Here is a 19,525-nt window from a genome sequence, read left to right on the forward strand (position 1 = left end):
ATGAGCTCTTTCAGTCAGGTAGGCTGTGAAAAAACCCTCTGTGATCATGTCTCAAGCTCATCATAGTGTATATCAAACATACATAAAAAAACAGCAATACTGTGAAATATTATTACAATTTAAAATAATGGTATTCTATTATATACATTAAAATATATTGTATTTCTGTGATGCAAAGTGTCTGAACAATTATGTTACCTGTATGGCATTTCATATAGCCTTTTAGCTTAAAAGCATGCACATTTTGAGAAATATTGATGGATTCTCATATGTTTATGTCAATTTTCTATACAGAGGAGTAATGTTTATTCAGCATTTATTGTCATCACTATGAATGCTGGATACTGTGTTTTCAATTCATACTTGCAGCCGGAGGGTGCTCTGTGCACCTTTAGTCCACAAATTAATCTAAAGAACAACCATGTTACTCTCCAGGAACTAACAGAGGCCAGATATCGCTATAACATCCAGATAAACAATTTTCAAGACAATAAATACACGATTGAGACGATGTATGCTCAGAATTTATGTCTGAATAGCGCTCGTTCCGTGGACGTGGCCGCATTAGTGGATAATGAGCTGAATCACGGGCGTCTGACATGGCTCTTTTTTCATACAGATAACATAAACAGAGAATTTTTGTTTTCGATTTGACTTACACGATTTAAAACCTGACATTTTTTTTAGACATAAGTCTCATTTTTGTGTCATTAGTATTCACTAAGTTACAGTTCATTTTCTGAGAACTATCAGATTGGACTTCGTTCAGGGGAAGACGAGAGATCACGCATCATGTTAGTTTTCTTTATTTTGCAAAAAGCACAACATATTATTTATACTGTGAGTGTACACATTTAAAAGAAGATATTCCACAGATTAAAATGGTGTATAGCTCTTAATTGTATGTGAAACATTGACAGAGTATTTTGAGTCTCTTTCACACTGGTAAGAAAAAAACAGAGGTGGTATCGCTGGCGTGACCGCCGACCCGAGGGAGTTAATTCAGACATTGCTTATTTTGTTTTTGAAACGTGAGAATTTTCTGTCTGATCTCTTTAGTTTTAAAACCATAGACAAGTGGATTCACAAGAGGAGGAAAGATAAAATTGGAGATAGAAAACACTCTGCGTAGGTGAGCTGGAATACTCTCAGATCGATGTGCAAGAAGAGGAAAAAGAGTGTTAAACTCTAAGAAAAGAAAGACGACCAAATGAGTACCACATGTCTGAAGTGCCTTAATCTTTGCCTTAATCAGATTACTTATTAGAAACACATGTGATTAGTATATGAATGTATGTAAATGCCACAACAGAAAGTGAAAGGCCATGGTAAATAATTATGCAACACAACCCATAGATATTGTTCACCTCTGTGCCATTGCATAAGAGTTTCATTAATGCTGTCTTATAGCAGACAAGGTCTGTCATGTGTGTCTGGCAAATCCTGTAAGGTATTAGAAGACAGAAAACGTCTCGGGTTATGTATGTAACCCTGGTTCCTTGAATAGGGAACAAGACGCTGCGTCAAAGCGCAGTGCCTCTGCCAATGCCTCTGTGTGATTGCGTCGTGAAGCACATGTGTAAACTGTCCAATAGCGTGACGGAACGTCATAGGTGGGTGACGTCACTGACCTGGAAACTATAAAGCATACCCGAAAACAGAGAACGCCAGCTTCTGATTGGCTGAAGCAAGGCGCTCTCAGGCATTCTGGGAGTATGGCACTGAGATGCAGCGTCTCGTTCCCTATTCAGGGAACCAGGGTTACATACGTAACCCAAGACGTTCCCTTTCATGGGAACTCCTGCTGCATCAAAGTGTGGTGGGAATGCTATACCCACTATGCCATAGTCTCAAATGCCTAAGTGTATCAAGACGAGAGAACAGAGGACCCCAGAGTGGAGTCGAGATCTAGGTTATAGAACCTAATGAACGTATGATGAGAAGACCACCCTGCTGCATTGCAAATATCATGCAGGGAGACTCCTGAGATCAATGCTTTGGAAGCAGCCATACTCCTAGTAGAATGAGCCACGGGATGGCTGCCCAGCAGACTCATAGGCAAGTGAGATAGCCTCAACCACCCACTTGCTCATCCTCTGCTTAGATGCAGGGTAACCTTTCCTAGGTGACCCATAACAAACGAACAGTTGATCTGATTTACGCCACAGCAGCTCTGTGGACATATGCATCTAAAGCCCTAACTGGGCAGTGCAGATTAAGTTGTTCCTGACCAGGGTTAGTAAAAGGTGGAGGACAAAAGGCCTTCAGCATAATAGGCCCTGCAATTTTAGTAGGGACCTTAGGCACATAACCGGGTCTCGGGTGAAGAAAAGCTTTAACCATCCCTGGAGCAAATTCCAGACATGACGGAGCAACTGAAAGAGCCTGTAAGTCTCCAATTCTTTTGAGAGACGAAATAGCTAGCAGAAAGATAGACTCTAAAAGATCTTTAGAGTAACAAACTTTTCGTGAACCTCTTTCAATGGTTCAAAAGGATGAAGGGTAAGACCCTTGTAGCAAATTAGCTCAAAATAAATATGAATAATTAATCATAACTAGTTATAATTAATTATTAATATTTTAATCAGTTAATAAAATTAACTGAATGTAATAAAATTAATATTACAATCAATTAACTTGTTGTTCAATGAACACACAGTGTTAATTGTTTATTAATTCAAAGAAATGTTCATTTCCAGGTTATGGGAAATAACAATCTTATTCTACTAAAAGCCTGTAGTCAGGACCGACATGAATAGGGACTCCCGTATATGCGCGCAAAACACGGACAACCTTACGTGTGACATGAACAAGACTTTATTAACTAGACTAAACACTTAAACTACTCTAACATTCACACACATACATGCATACAGTTTACCAAGAGAGAGAGAGCTAAAGCAGAGTACAGGAAGCAAGAGGTTACAGCATTGTTGGACATTTCAGCAGATCAACAGCCTTGAGCAAACCATCAGTTTAGTTTTAACAGGCCCTTCTTTAAAAGGGGTAAGGATACTCAATGTATCCGATAATGAGACTAAGTTTGATACTTGCATGTCTCTCCAAGATGAATTAAAACTGTCCTGATGCAATTTGTGGAGGCTCCCGTTGAATCTTTGCAGATATTGTCTTGATGAAAGAGAACCAGTTGGATTCAGAGGATCTTTGGTGAATGGAAGGTCTAGGCCGAGGCCTGGCACAAGCTTGGGGTTCCTTAGAAGCTTCTAGCTTCTTACAGCGTCATCTTGACGTCAGCATTTTTCAGTAAAGAGAAGAAGAGGAGGAAGAGCAGGAAGAGAGGGCTTGGTCTTGTGATCAGTAAATATAAGGGGTGAAGATGTCACACCCTCTTGAGGTGTCTGAGCCAATAAGGAGTTGCCCCCTCGGAGGGAAGTTTTACGAGTCTTTGTTCTGTAGCAAGATATTAGCATAAGACACTGGATTGGATGTCTGAGAGAAGAACCCTCTAGATTCTTATAATACTAATGTGTCACAGAGTTAGTAACATGTAACATAAATTACCAAATAGGAAATGAAAGTTGGAGTCCGTAGATACCAAACATGCTGCCAATGTGATCTCAGTCAACTATACATTTGCAACTATGGAACATTAATACCAAAATAGTTCAAAAGAGAGAATTAATACATAGAATAAAGCCTATAAAAGGAAAGTCATGAGATGGGAAAATTTGATATGTGTTTATACATTTCCCAAGTTGTTATATAGAGAATACATAGGATTAAGAGAGTTTATTTGTCCTTCTCAGGAAGAATGAGTCACTAGTCTCTACAGCATTCTTCTGAATCATAAAAGTACCATATAACTGTAACAGGACACCTAGTTGTGCCTGTGTGCTAGCTACACTTGGGATGCTGGTTGCAGTTTTAGGGGGATGAGTTCAGAGAACTTTGATAGTGAGAGTGAGTTTATGGGTAATTCATTAAATACAATGAATAATTGTGTGGCTGATTGGTCCAGATGCTACACCCTCTAGCGCAAATGCCAGGTCCCAAGCCGGTGTTCTTGTGCGCTGAGCAGGCCTCAGCCTCAAAGTTCCACAGAGAAATCGAGTAACCAAGGGATTTCTCCCCACTGTAGTACCCTCAAAGGGTAGATGATAAGCAGAGATAGCTGCTACATAAACTTTCAAAGTAGATGGGGATAATCCAGCGGAGAAACGTTCTTGCAAGAACTCAAGAATAGAACCCACAGCACAACTAGCTGGGTCCAAATTATTTTCTTCACACCAAGAAGAAAAAATTCTCCACTTAATGGTATACAATCTTCTTGTGGAAGGAGCTCTGGACTAGAGGATGGTCTCAACCACCTAGGTGGAGACACCTGAATCTATGAGGTGAGCCCCCCACAGGTTCCATAACTCTGGATGAGGGTGAAATATTGTGCCTCCTGCCTGAGACAGGAGGTCTCGTCTGACAGGGATTTCCATAAGAGGACCGTCTAGTAGAGACACTAGGTCCGAAAACCAAATTCTGGTTGGCCAGAATGGGGCTATAAGCAGCAGCCGAACCCCAACTCGGCGAACCCTCTCCAGAACTTCTGGGAGCAGAGCGATCGGGGGAAATGCATACACACCTAGATAAGTGGTCGTCTGAGAAGGAACGAGCACACTCTTTTTGGCGTTGACCCTGAACCCCAACCTTCTCATATGAGTGAGAACTACATCTCGATGTAGAGCCGCCATGCTCTCTGATCGAGCAAGGATCAACCAATCATCGATATAATTTAGTATGCGAATGCCCTGGAGTCTTAGAGGAGCCAGCGCTGCATCCACACACTTCGTGAAGGTGCAGGGAGATAACCCTAGGCCGAACGGAAGAACCTGGTACTGGTACGCTTCGCCCCTGAAAGCGAACCTCAGGAACTTCCTGTGTTGAGGATGGATAGACACATGGAAGTAAGCGTCCTTCAGATCGATTGTCACAAACCAATTCTCGGACTGGATTTGCGAAACAATCTGTTTGAGTGTAAGCATTTTGAACTTTAGTTTCTGCACTGTGCGATTCAGAACACGCAGATTCAATTCACATTTATTTGTATAGCGCTTTTCGCGATACATATAATTTCAAAGCAGCTTTACAGAGAATGCATGTCAACATTACAATTTAAAGAATGCAGTTAGCAAATAATGTAATAACTTAGGCAATTAATTTACAATCACTGTTAGCAGTTTAACTGAACATAGAAGCAATGAGTTCCTGAAAAATGAATTACATTAACAATAATTAGGATACAGAAATTGTGTAATGTGCATGTTGATCCAGATGATTGCGTCTTCTGAAGTCCTCACAGGAGTTGGTGCCGTCTCTTCATAAGTGTTGGTCATCTGAGGTCTTCTTAAGAGGCTGGATCCAAACTGAAGCTGAAGTCCTCTCTAGTCAACAGAAAAGCAAATGGAGAATAATTAGCGTAGCTGCTGTTCATAACATTAAGCAAAGATAGTCACATGCAATTGATCTGACATGCGATGCATTATGTGAATGCTTGGCTAAAGAGATGCGTCTTTAACACTCTGAGGTCTAAAAACGCGCCTGCGCCTTTTTTCACATTGCAGCAAAACAGACTTAAAATACTCCGTCATTTTTTATCATAGAGACATAAGTAATACATCAATTGAAACTACAGAATGTCTTCTTTTATTTGTGTACACTCACAATCAAAATAAAACTTTGTGCTTTTTAAAAATAAATAAAATATACAGGGTGTGCTGTCCTGCCATCTCCGTCTCTGCAAACATTATTCTAAAAGGTCACTAAAAATAACTAAAATAGATGGCTTATACATGCTACATGGACATGAGAGATATGTCTTTGCAAAGCTTTAAGTGTCTACTTTTAAACGAAACAAATAAATTCTAAAAAAAATATTCTCCCTTTATGTAATCAGTATAAAAGTAAAGAGAGGTACTGTTTCTCCTGTCTTACCTAATTATCTTTAATGTGTGCCCGCCCACGCGCAGAGCGCTCTATTCATAAGATAATGTGCTGAGGCGATCTATGCAAACTGTAAACGCCCCTAACAGTGTCTTAAAAAGCATCAAGTTTCATCAGATTCATTCGCTTTCCTGCGCGTTTGGAAGATGGCACGCTACTCAGGTGAGCAGGCTCTTCAGATGGTCCTGGACAGTGAGGAAGAGTTCACTTTTTCCTCGGAAGAAGAACACGACTCTGACGATGAACGTCTGTATTTTGAAGAGCGACTTGATCCAGCTGAAGATACAGTTTCTAATGAGTAAGTGATTTAGTTTTACTTAAATTATTTGACGTGTTTTTTCTATATAAGCGTACATATATATTTGCCTTATATTTACATCTAGGCCTATCTATATAACTCTATATAACTTTATCTCATAAAAATGCTTATAAATAGAATGCTTTTCTGTTGATATACTTAAATTACTTGACGTGTTTTTTATATAAGCGTACATATATATTTGCCTTATATTTACATCTATCTATATAACTTTATCTCATAAAAATGCTTATAAATAGAATGCTTTTCTGTTGATATTCGACTTGTTATTAATATGCATAGATACGTTGGATACACGCCTTAGATCGATTAACGTTAACTGCATGCAGTTGAATAGCATATTATGATAGACGTGAATGTGCTAAAATATGCTTGGTTGTGAAATGCGCGAACGTGCTGCTATTCACTAAATGTGCTAACTGATATAGCAGACTGTAACGTTTACACATTCGCACACTTTGTCCGGTAATGGCCAATTGACAGACATATACAGCATGATTGTATACCTGTTAATTTCCTGTCAGTTATGCATAGCTAATGGTATGAGAGTAGTATCTTATATGCTAATAATAACAGTTTTTTTGTTTTGTTTTAGGAATGTGGATCCATCACTCTCGCATTCACCTGCAATTCTCACTAAGAGGGCACGCAGCAACACAGGCGATAATGAGAAAGAGTAAGTACACGTTTACCCACTATATGTGCAAACTGATATAGCAGACTGTAACGTTTACACATTCGCACACTTTGTCCGGTAATGGCCAGTTGACAGACATATACAGCATGCTTGTATACCTGTTACTTTCCTGTCCGTTATGCATAGGTAATGGTATGAGAGTAGTATCTTATATGCTAATAATAACAGTTTTTTTTTTTTTTTACAATTTGTTTTTTTTAGGAATGTGGATCCATCACTCTCACATTCACCTGCAATTCCCACTAAGAGGGCACCCAGCAACACAGGCGGAAATGAGAAAGAGTAAGTACATGTTCACCCACTATATGGTAGGCCTATGTACACTACCGTTCAATAGTTTGAAATCGGTATGATTTTTCATGTTTTTAAAATAAGTTTCGTCTGCTCACCAAGGCTACATTTATTCAATTAAAAATACAGTAAAAACAGTAATATTGTGAAATATTATTCCAATTTAAAATAACTGTGTACTATTTAGTCTACAGTGTCACATGATCCTTCAGAAATCATTCTAATATGAGGATTTGCTACTCAAGAGACATTTATTGTTTACAATTGTTCAGAAATGTTTCTTGAGCTGCAAATCATCATATTAGAATGATTTCTGAAGGATCATGTGACACTGAAGACTGGAGTAATGATGGTGAATATTCAGCTTTGACATCACAAGAATAAATGACTTTGTGAAATATATTTAAATAGTACACAGTTATTTTAAATTGGAATAATATTTCACAATATTCCTGTTTTTACTGTATTTTTAATTAAATAAATGTAGCCTTGGTGAGCAGACGAAACTTATTTTAAAAACATTAAAAATCTTAGTGATCCCAAACTTTTGAACGGTAGTGTATGTATATATGTGTCTGTATGGCTTTCTTTCTTATGCGTGCACAATATATTAGCATTAGTGCTTGGTAATGTTAATATATACAATAATAAACATTATATTAGTATTAGTTATTGATGATGCAAATAGTATAGCTCCTTGTGTAATAACCATCTCACTGTTTTTTTTTTCTCCAGCTATAGCCCTAATGAGAGTGCTCCAAAACCCCTTGCAAAAAAGGCCAAGACAAACATTCAGACAAGCAACAGGCATTCAGCTCTGTCATGGAAAACAGATAATGACACTGACATGGTTCCACAGACTCTGAGATTCCTACCTGCACGGGAACCTGGACCACAGCTGCGTCCTGCTGATGAACACACTCCTAAGAGTCTCTTCAAAATGTTTTTTTCTGAGGATGCAGTTTCAACTCTATGCCAGAACACCAATGCTCAGGCTGCCAGGGCAGTTTCAAAGGGATGTAGATATAAATGGACAGATATCAGCATCGGTGAGATGTACCGCTACATTGGGCTGCTGTTTTACATGGCTATGGTGAAGATGAGCTCCATCAGTGACTACTGGCGACAGGACAGTCTTTTCTCTGTGCCTTTTCCTGCTACAATCATGTCAAGAGACAGATACCGTACCATTTCATGGAACGTGCACATGAGTCACCCAGATGAAGACAAGGAGAATGACAGAAAGAGGGGAACAGCTGATCATGACAGTCTTTTCAGGGTCAAACCTCTCATGGACACAATCCGCCTTGCTTGTAAAGCAATCTACCATCCTAAACAGAACTTGGCTGTGGATGAAAGAATGGTGGCATGTAAAGCAAACACTGGAATGAGACAATACATGAAAGCCAAGCCAACCAAGTGGGGCTTCAAGTTGTTTGTCCTTGCTGATTCATCAAATGGATACACTGTGGACTTTTCTGTGTACACAGGAAAGAACAACTTTCCCACAGGCCATGGACTATCATATGATGCGGTGACATCTCTTCTGGACTGTAAAGTTTTAGGCTCTGGGTACCATCTGTACATGGACAATTTCTACACAAGTCCTAAGCTCCTGAGAGACTTGTTTGCCATGAAGTTTGGTGGCTGTGGGACATACAGAGACAACAGGAAGGACTGCCCTCGTAATGCAGCTAATTCACTCTCCAAGAAATCTGCCAGAGGATCCATCAGGTGGATTCGGGATGGAGCTCTTGTATTTGTCAAGTGGATGGACACACGAGAGGTATCTGTCTGTTCTACCATACATGCTGCTTATAGTGGAGACACTGTGCAGAGGAGGGTGAAATCACAAGGAACATGGAGGACAAAGACAATTCCATGTCCTGCACCTGTGACTGCATACAACCAACACATGGGGGGTGTCGACCTGTCTGATCAGCTGATACAGTACTACACAACACAGCACAAAACAATGAAGTGGTACAGAAAGATCTTTCTACACTTCCTGGACATTGCTGCCACAAACGCTTTCATCATACACAAAGACCTTTACGGTAACATGACCCATAAAGAGTTCATAGAACAGCTGATTGCAGAGCTCTTTGGTATGTCGTCACAGAAAGCAGCTCCAAAACGGACCAAAAGTGACCATGTACCGGTTCCAGCAGCAGAGCTGACATCAGATGCAAGGAATAATGCCACCGCTGGTCATCGGAACTGCATGCTTTGCAAAGTACAGCTTGGTAAAAGGCAAGACACACCTTGGAAATGCCAGGCATGTGACGTTTACTTGTGTCTTCAGTTGAAAAGGAACTGTTTTCAAAAATGGCACACAGATGTGTGACTGTTCAGATTCTCTGTTCACCACCTCCCACTGACCATTGGGCAAGATTATCTGTGTGTGATCAAGCATGTCATGTATAGGGTGTAAGAGTGGGCTTTTTTATAAACCTTACCTTTATTTGCCTGTATACACAAAATGTGCCTTTAACCCTTGTTTATATTTAAATTATATTGTTAACTTTATTTTAAATAAAAAAGAAAAAAACAATGATATGTCTTGTCTTTGCATTTTCTTAGTTCACTCAGTCACATTCCTGAGTGAATGGCTCATTATGCGGCTCATTAGGGGCAGGGTCTTAATCTCCCCAGGTGTAAATCACTTCATTATTCATGAAGAGTCACACCTCTTCGCATATGGCCTACCTAAACAAAAAGTGTCTTAGAAATTTAAAATCAATACAATGTTTTATGTGTCAGAGTAGGGAGGATCATTTCCACATCATTTTGAAGCAAAAATTCTACAATAAAATATACAATTCTCAAAAGTCTTGTGAAAAAACATTTAGTATGCATTTTGAGGCATTGTTTCAGTTACTTTTGTTTTTTGTTTTTTCAAAAACTACGCATATACGTAATACTCTCAAAAAATACTAACATGTACATACTTGTTGCTCACATATTATGGTAGCCTAGTTTGTGCTGAATACAGTGTAATGAGACTTTTGTCATTAATATTTTTATAACCAACTGAAAAAAGCACAAATGTCAGGGCATGTCAAAACTTCTCCAGGGCCCAAAATCAGCCTCAGACTCCAGAGGGTTAATCTAGATTTAAACTGGGTGAGTGAGTCTGAGCCCCGAACATTATCAGGAAGGCTATTCCAGAGTTTTGGAGCCAAATGTGCAAACGCTCTCCCTCCTTTAGTGGACTTAGCTATCCTAGGTACAACCAGAAGTCCAGAATTTTGTGATCTTAAAGAGCGTGAAGGATTGTAGGGCGATAGAAGATCAGTTAAGTACACAGGAGCTAAACCATTTAGAGCCTTATAGGTCATTAGCAATACTTTATAATCGATACAGAGCTTAATGGGTAACCAGTGTAGAGATGATAAAATTGGTGTTATATGATCATATTTTCTTGACCTGGTAAGAACTCTAGCAGCTGCATTTTGTACTAATTGTAGCTTATTTATTGAGGAAGCAGGACTACCAGCTAATAATGCATTACAGTAATCTAGTCGAGACGTCATGAAAGCATGAACTAAGTTTTCTGCATCAGAAATAGATAACATATTCCGTATCTTAGCAAAGTTTCTGAGGTGGAAGAAGGCTGTTTTTGTAACATATGAAATATGATTTTCAAAGGACAAGTTGCTGTCTAATATAACACCCAGGTCTTAAACTGTCGAGGATGGAGTAACAGTACATCCTTCTAAATGCAGATTGTAGTCTGAGAGATTCTGTGTACAGGTTTTTGGCCCAATAAGTAATACTTCAGTCTTATCTGAATTTAATAGAAGAAAATTACTAGTCATTCAATGTTTTACTTCTTTAATACAAATCTAAATTTAATACAGATCTAAAATAGGATGCAGTCCTCCATCCTTCTTTGGAACTATGAAGTATCGGCTGTAAAACCCTGACTGCCTGCTGGGCGGAGACACCCGTTCTATAGCCCCTTTTCGCAAGAGAGTCATAACTTCTTGTTCCATAACCAGAGACTGCTCTGGGTTGACTACTGTAAATAGCACCCCAATGAAGCTGGGCGGCCTCAGCCTGAACTGTATTCTGTAACACACTTCTACCATGCGCAGCACCCATTGAGATATGTTGGGCAGACGTTTCCATTCTGCAAACCCGATTCCAAAAAAGTTGGGACACTGTACAAATTGTGAATAAAAAAGGAATGCAATAATTTACAAATCTCATAAACTTATTTATTTATGGGGGCAGTCATGGCCTAATCGATAGAGAGTCGGACTTGTAACCCAAAGGTCATGGGTTTGAGTCTCAGGTCCGGCAGGGATTGTTGGTGATGGGAGTGAATATCCAGCGCTCTCCCCACCTTCAATACCACGACTGAGGTGAGACCCTTGAGCAAGGCACCGTACCCCCAGCTGCTCCCCGGGCGCCGCAGCAATGGCTGGCCACTGCTCCGGGTGTGTGTTCACGGTGTGTGTGTGTTCACTGCTGTGTGTGTGCACTTGGATGGGTTAAATGCAGAGCACAAATTCCGAGTATGGGTCACCCTACTTGGCCACTTCACTTCACTTCACTTCACTTATTTTATTCACAATAGAATATAGAGAACATATCAAATGTTGAAAGAGACATTTTGAAATGTCATGCCAAATATTGGCTCATTTTGGAGTTCATGAGAGCTACACATTCCAAAAAAGTTGGGACAGGTAGCAATAAGAGGCCGGAAAAGTTAAATGTATATATAAGGAACAGCTGGACGACCAATTTGCAACTTATTAGGTCAATTGGCAACATGACTGGATATAAAAAGAGCCTCTCAGAGTGGCAGTGTCTCTCAGAAGTTAAGATGTGCAGAGGATCACCAATTCCCCCAATGCTGCGGCGAAAAATAGTGGAGCAATATCAGAAAGGAGTTTCTCAGAGAAAAATTGCAAAGAGTTTGAAGTTATCATCATCTTCAGAGAATCTGGAACAATCTCTGTGCGTAAGGGTCAAGGCCGGAAAACCATACTGGATGCCCGTGATCTTCGGGCTCTTAGACGGCACTGCATCACATACAGGAATGCTACTGTAATGGAAATCACAACATGGGCTCAGGAATACTTCCAGAAAACATTGTCGGTGAACACAATCCACTGTGCCATTCGCCGTTGCCGGCTAAAACTCTATAGGTCAAAAAAGAAGCCATATCTAAACATGATCCAGGCATTTTCTCTGGGCCAAGGCTCATTTAAAATGGACTGTGGCAAAGTGGAAAACTGTTTTGTGGTCAGACTGTAAGGACTTAGCCTATTTATTAGCTCAATTTAATTGTTACAGGGAATAAGAATTGAATCAACTGTAACTGATTCACCGTAAATGATTCAGAATTAATATTTAACACTTCATCAATTATTCGTCCAGCGAAAATTGAGGTTAGAGTATTTTACCAATTCTGGATAAAATATTATTCTGCGGCCAACAATATTTTATTATGATTATTGTTATTATTGTAATTATTATATTATAAGCAAGAGGTAACTTGATCTTTGAGTTTAAGACAGTAATTTGATACACAGCACAAGAAACTCGTATATGTGAAAATCAAAACAAGATTTATTGACTACTTCTAATGATTACAGGAAACTAAGGCTAAACACACACACACACACACATACATACATGCACACACATTCGCGGAGTTGATGAGTTATGAAAAGTCCCAAGTTCAGTGCTAACTTAACTCATAACCTGAGGGAAATCACAAAAGCAGAGCTTTGGCTTGATTCTTTAGGTTTAAAGGAGTTTCACCAGTTTCCAGCAAGAGAGAGAGAAGTTTGCTTGTACCTGCGTTTGCTGTGACAGCTGAGGTAATCGGGTTGTTCCGTGACTCGTGTACAGCGGAATCCCGTTCTGGATTGGCTGTCTTTCAGGTGACGTCTTCTCGGGAAAGCCCTGTGGGTTGCGCGGAAGCTTTGAAGGATGCTGCTGGCTGGTGTGGTGCCCTGTTCTGAGCGCCTGGCTTGAGCGGCTCTCTTCTTGGGAGACTTTGGTCAGATATTTCACAGAGGGTTGCGGAGTCTGGATGTGACGGCTGTCGAATGATCAGCGGCGCAGCTCGTGGTTGAAGTCGGGTGTTCGATGGAAAATCAGCCCCGGTCAATCAGTTATCAATGACCCATGCGACTTTTCCGCCGTGGTCAAAGTAGCGGTGCTTCGGCTAACAGGCTTCAACGACTGTGCTTCAGTCCGGCTTCTGGCCGACCTTTGACTGATTTCCTGACTTCTGATTTCTGACTTCCAGCTTCTGACATTAGCTTGTTCGGACAGCATAGTTTTAAGGGAGCGATCCTCCAATGAGACGTTGCTACGGAGATTAGACACGCCTCGTCTATTGTCTATTGATCACATTGCGTGATATCTGCAGAACATTCTCCTGTTTTATTAACAACAATATAAAGTTTCTTAATATTTTCCTGATACTGAATTTCAATGTTTAATTCACACAGAATTACAGAGAATTATAAATTCTGCATTTAGAACTCAAACATGGCACACTTCTTACACACATATTACTAGACTGACCTAATTAAAACAATGATTACAATAATGCATTTGAAGAAAACCCACATATTGAATACATTGAATAGACATGTTAGTAATTACATCATGGCATGTATTATTCTGTATATAGTTAATACTTTAAGTAATCGACAATTGTCCCTTTTGAGATTCAAGATTGAGTCCTTAAGCATAGTTTAAACTTTGACCGGAGTCACGAGTGACCGGGTCACGATGGACGGTCAACACAAGGGAGGTATTGATAGGACAGATTCGTCTTTAAATCCGTTGATGGGTATTTTCCTGTTCCGTCCGATAATACAAGAGGGTTTTGTGAGAGAATCAATAGATTTAATGTGATCAAATCCACGTGATGGGTTCTGATTAGTTTATTGCTGATGAGCTAAGAAGTCCTTTAGACAGAGTCCTTTGTTAAAAGAAGTCACGTCATCACTCCGGTTAAGGCTAGGCGTTTCCTGTCAGGAAATGGATCTTTTGGACCAAAATGAAGCTTTGTTCAATCATGTTGTTCATTGATAAAGTCATTGGTAGGTTCTGTCGAGCAATGCCCTACAAGATGAATCAAAATTTGAAGTTCTTTTTGGAAAACTGGGACGCCATGTCATCCGGACTAAAGAGGACAAGGACAACCTAAGTAGTTATCAGCGCTCAGTTCAGAAGCCTGCATCTCTGATGGTATGGGGTTGCATGAGTGCGTGTGGCATGGGCAGCTTACACATCTGGAAAGGCACCATCAATGCTGAAAGGTATATCCAAGTTCTAGAACATCATACACTCCCATCCAGACATCGTCTCTTTCAGGGAAGACCTTGCATTTTTCAACATGACAATGCCAGACCACATACTGCATCAATTACAACATCATGGCTGCGCAGAAGAAGGATCCGGGTACTGAAATGGCCAGCCTGCAGTCCAGATCTTTCACCCATAGAAAACCTTTGGCGCATCATAAAGAGGAAGATGCGACAAAGAAGACCTAAGACAGTTGAGCAACTAGAAGCCTGTATTAGACAAGAATGGGACAACATTCCTATTCCTAAACTTGAGCAACTTGTCTCCTCAGTCCCCAGACGTTTGCAGACTGTTATAAAAAGAAGAGGGGATGCCACACAGTGGTAAACATGGCCTTGTCCCAACTTTTTTGAGATGTGTTGATGCCATGAAATTTAAAATCAACTTATTTTTCCCTTAAAATGATACATTTTCTCAGTTTAAACATTTGATATGTCATCTATGTTGTATTCTGAATAAAATATTGAAATTTGAAACTTCCACATCATTGCATTCTGTTTTTTATTCACAATTTGTACATTGTCCCAACTTTTTTGGAATCGGGTTTGTACTAAGGGACCCAGTCTCTCAGGACTGGCCTCTGGTGTTGTTTGTGCGATCAGTCCAGTGCCCTGAAACGGCGAACCGGCAGGAAGCGACTGAACTGAATGCTCCATGATCCTCCTCGGAGGATCGCTGAAGACGCCCTGAAGCACACGAGGTGGCAGGGTTAGCAGAGCGCCCTCCTGAGGGCACTGAGGAGAAACGGGTACTGTATAATGAGGTGAACTCCGCTTCGCCACTGGCGTCAGGGGCTTCTTCGCCGAAAACTTCAGAGGGATGATGACAGTCCTCAGATCTGCCTTCCTCTCTGGAGCCTTCGGCTGCGACCGCCACCCAGACCCCCAACCACCTTGCTTTTGTGGGGGAGCCCGAGAGGCGACGCTGATCTTTTGCTGAGCTCTGTGTGAGGAGCTGGTACTCGTCTGAGGCTGCTCTCGCCCAGCAGCCTCAGGAGGTTGAGAGCAGCGGGGGAGAATTTTCTGAAATGCCGCCGCTTGCTTCTTTGCCTCCTGAAACCTATCGACAACAGTGGTGACAGCATCGCCGAACAGGCCAGAAGGCGAAAGTGGGGCATTCAGGAGGAAACTTTTGTCTTTTTCCTTAATACCAGACTAATTTAACCATAGTTGCCTCTCAGTGGCCACTAGGGCTGCCATAGACCGGCCTACTGATTTGGCCGTCTCCTTTGTAGCCCTGAGAGACAGGTCTGTGGCCTGACGCAGTTCGCGAAGTGCGTCGGATGAAAATTCCCCACCCTCATCAATCTCCTTTAGCAAGTCAGCCTGATAAACCTGCATGATTGACATAGTGTGTAGGCATGCTGCGGCTTGACCCGTTGCTGAGTAAGCCTTGCCCACCAGTGCTGAAGTTGTCTTTAGTGGCTTGGCGGGCAATGTTGGGGATTTAAGCGACAATGCTGCCTCAGGAGAGAGATAGCTCGCAAGCGTCTCTTCAACTTTGGGCATCGCTGCATAGCCATGATGTTTAAGTCCTAAAATATTACTGTAGTTAGACGTAACAGGACTAAACACATGATAAGATGCAGGTTTATTCCACAACCTCGACACCTCAGTGTGGAGGTCAGGAAAAAATGGCAATCCCCGACATGGAGGTTGAGACCTAGATGGTAAAAATCTTTCATCTAAGAAGCTCTTGGATCTTTCCTTTTGTTTCTCGGCTGGCCATGAAATATTTCGTTTAGCAACAGCACGAGTTATAACCTCCATAAGCTCCTCATATGCATGTGTCTGAGGTGGCGATTCCTCATGATCGATACACAGAATGTCTAGCTCCTCGGAGTCAGACATCTGAAGTACCGGTGCCTCAGCCCTGGGGGAAGAAACCGCAGTGCATGCTTCCACCAGAGAAAAGGCACTGGTCCTGGCAGGTGAGGGCAGAGAAAGGGCGGCGCCCATCTCTAACCCCTCCACCAGATCCATCTGCGAACTCCATCATCTGAGCAGCCACTCTGCCTCGGCAGCAGCGGGACCCGAACCATGAGGTACGCGAGCCGAAGCTCCCTCCTCAAAGAGCGCCCGGCAGGAGCGGAGCGTTCTAACATTCAGCTTGTCGCAATACTTGCAAGCAACCCCCTCGAGGGCTGCCTGGGCATGCTCCACTCCCAAGCACATAACACAGAGCTCGTGTGAATCCCCACTGAAAATAAAGCGAGGGCAGGGAGAAGCACACGGTCTGAATTGCTTATTCGCCATTTCAGTCATATTTTCACTTTCTGATATAATATATATATATATATATCGGGACAGACAACAATAAATATGACAGACAGATACACAGAGCGCTTGCTGAACAGAAGCTGGCGTTCTCTGTTTTTGGGTATGCTTTATAGTTTCCTGGTCAGTGACGTCACCTACCTATGACGTTCCATCACGCTATTGAACAGTTTACACATGTGCTTCACGACGCAATCATGCAGAGGCGTTCCCCCTGCGCTTTGACGCAGCGGGAGTTCCCATGAAAGGGAACTACAATTATAGCAGAAAAATTAAAAAGCCACAACCCAGTTAAGATTTTCATCAAGTTATTGGTTGTCATAATGGCTCCATATCTTAACGGATAGCAGATAGCGATAAATCTGTCATAGGCCATAGCAGTAAGAATAAGATAAGATGCTCCACCATTCAGGTGTACAAAAAAAGCCTTGAAGCAAACATGCAGAGCAGGATACAGATCTGTCCTGAGACCATATACTATACAGCAGCTGAGGAAAAAGACTTGTAGCCCCCATTGCATCATTGATAGGCAGGTTAAGCAACAATATGTACATTGGTTTGTGAAGATTCCTGTTCAAGCAAATTGTAATAATAATTGTTAGATTGCTGTCACAGACACGCCAGGCTCTACACTCACCCAATCACAACGCACTCCCTCTCCTGAGAATTAACAAGCTACACCTGACACTCATCAGCACCAGTCATCACAGCAGCATAAAAGACACTCCAGAGCATTCAGTCACTGTCTGGTCTCGTTAACGCATGCCTACCTGTTATGCTTACCTCAAGGACTCTGCTAACTACTACTTACCTGTCTCCAGCATTCTCCGTGATTCCTAGTGTCTCCTTGTCTCCTGTGAGTGTCATTGTGTCTCGTCTGCTCCACATCTGCCTGCATCCACGATCCCTGGGAAAGATAAAAACAAGTATCAGATCCAGTATCATCTTCAGTCACGAACTTAACCTGCTTTCACTCACCTGCACTCTGCCCGCCATCTCTGGTTGTTTAATAAAGTCAGTCTTAACTGTACCTGTGTCTCCGTCCCCTTCTGTATGTAACAGAAGACCGGACCAACACTGTCAGAACAGCCAAGATGAGCAATCCGGATCCATTTCAAGACCTTGTTGATACACTGCGCCGCATGCTCTCCAGCACTTCCACGCCAGCACCTCCAGCGACCACTTCCGCATTCACTGCTGCATCTCCTTCACCATCTGCGGTAGCCAGTCCCATGGCCAAACCGGCCACCTTCACTGGCTTGGCTGCAACGGATTCCTCCTGCACTGTTCGCTGGTCCTGGAGATGCAACAGCACTTGTATCCCGATGGCAGTACTAAGGTGGCCTTTATAATCTCTCAACTTGACGGAAAAGGTCTTCGCTGGGCTGAACCGCTTTGGACACAGAAAAACCCTGTTCAACCAGTTATCTATCAGATTCACCACTCGTATGCAGCTGTATCTCGAAGAGCACCAGGGCCAGCCATTGTTTCAATCTATCCTCCGCCAGCCAGAATCCGTCAGCCATCCAGAACCAGCCAGCGAACCCATGCAAATAGAAAACTCACGTCTTTCGTCTACTGAGTGACAGAGGAGGCTGACCCAGAATCTCTGTCTATATTGTAGCCATGCTGGGCATTACATCTCTGAATGCCCCACTCATCCAGTGCGACCTATGGTGAGTGTTATCATGCCTACGTTGAATAAGATGAAACCACTCACTATTGTTGTAAACCTTACTGCTGCCGACTTCTGTCTTCCAGTCAATGCGCTCCTCGATTCTGGGTCAGCTGGAAACTTCATCTCCGGAGCCCTCTGTCGCCAGCTTCAACTTAAGACCACCGCCATGCCGAATATATACCAAATCCACTCGGTAACTGGAAAACCTCTCCGTCAAGTTATGTGTGGACCCTCTTCACCTCCAAGTCAGTATTCTCCACACGGAGGAGATCCATCTGCTGGTTCTGGAGGAGTCAACAGCTGATGTGATTTTAGGGCGCCCCTGGCTTGAGCAGCACATCCCCATCATCTCCTGGAGGACAGGAGAGATCCTGAAGTGGGGTAGCCAATGTTTTAATGACTGTTTTCCTGAGCTTCCTGTTCCAAGTCTTCCAAGTTCCGAAGAAATTCAAGTCTATGCTACTTCTGTGGAAAGTCCACTCAAGAAGCATTCAACGGACACCCCTGCCTGTTACTCCCACTTCAGAGATGTCTTCTGTCCAAAAGAAGCCTCCAGGCTGCCTCCTCATCGGCCATGGGACTGCGCAATTGACCTCATCCACGGTGAGCCAGTGCCCAGAGGGAAAATATCAAGTTCGACCTCCGCAGCACTTATAACCTCATCAGAATACGTGAGGGGGACGAGTGGAAGACAGCTTTCGTGACCCCTACTGGCCACGATGAATATCTTGTCATACCGTATGGACTTGTCAACGCCCCCTCCATATTCCAAGACTTTATGCATGAGGTGCTCCTGCAGTTCCTGCACAAGTCAGTTCTGGTCTACATAGATGACATCTTGATCTACTCCCGGAGCATGGCCGACCATCGCCAACACATTGCGGAGGTCTTCCAACGCCTGAGGGACTATCATCTGTTTCTCAAAGCCGAGAAGTGTACCTTCCATCAGCCCTCAGTGCAGTTTTTGGGAT

General features: G+C 42.2%; 1 protein-coding gene and 1 pseudogene across 1 annotated transcript; one reads left to right on the forward strand and one right to left on the reverse strand.

The window, feature by feature from the left end:
* Window positions 1-997: 997 nt before the first annotated feature.
* LOC125248239 lies at window positions 998-18,402 on the reverse strand (annotated as a pseudogene).
* LOC125249511 (piggyBac transposable element-derived protein 4-like) lies at window positions 5,635-9,655 on the forward strand. Its single transcript, XM_048161818.1, has 4 exons — window positions 5,635-6,250; window positions 6,867-6,947; window positions 7,170-7,250; window positions 7,995-9,655. The coding sequence occupies exons 1-4, from the start codon at window positions 6,099-6,101 to the stop codon at window positions 9,604-9,606; spliced, it is 1,926 nt and encodes a 641-aa protein (XP_048017775.1). The 5' UTR covers window positions 5,635-6,098; the 3' UTR covers window positions 9,607-9,655.
* Window positions 18,403-19,525: the final 1,123 nt, after the last annotated feature.

This window comes from Megalobrama amblycephala, linkage group LG16, assembly GCF_018812025.1.
Source record: "Megalobrama amblycephala isolate DHTTF-2021 linkage group LG16, ASM1881202v1, whole genome shotgun sequence".
Classification (NCBI taxonomy): domain Eukaryota; kingdom Metazoa; phylum Chordata; class Actinopteri; order Cypriniformes; family Xenocyprididae; genus Megalobrama; species Megalobrama amblycephala.

What these genes read in the sequence shown, in the direction of transcription:
- LOC125249511 (XM_048161818.1), top strand. Translation starts at nt 6,099, where the DNA reads ATGGCACGCTACTCAGGTGAGCAGGCTCTTCAGATGGTCCTGGACAGT. An exon ending in GAAGATACAGTTTCTAATGA is followed by an intron (nt 6,251 to 6,866) that starts GTAAGTGATTTA and finishes GTTTTGTTTTAG; the next exon opens with GAATGTGGATCCATCACTCT. An exon ending in ACAGGCGGAAATGAGAAAGA is followed by an intron (nt 7,251 to 7,994) that starts GTAAGTACATGT and finishes TTTTTTCTCCAG; the next exon opens with CTATAGCCCTAATGAGAGTG.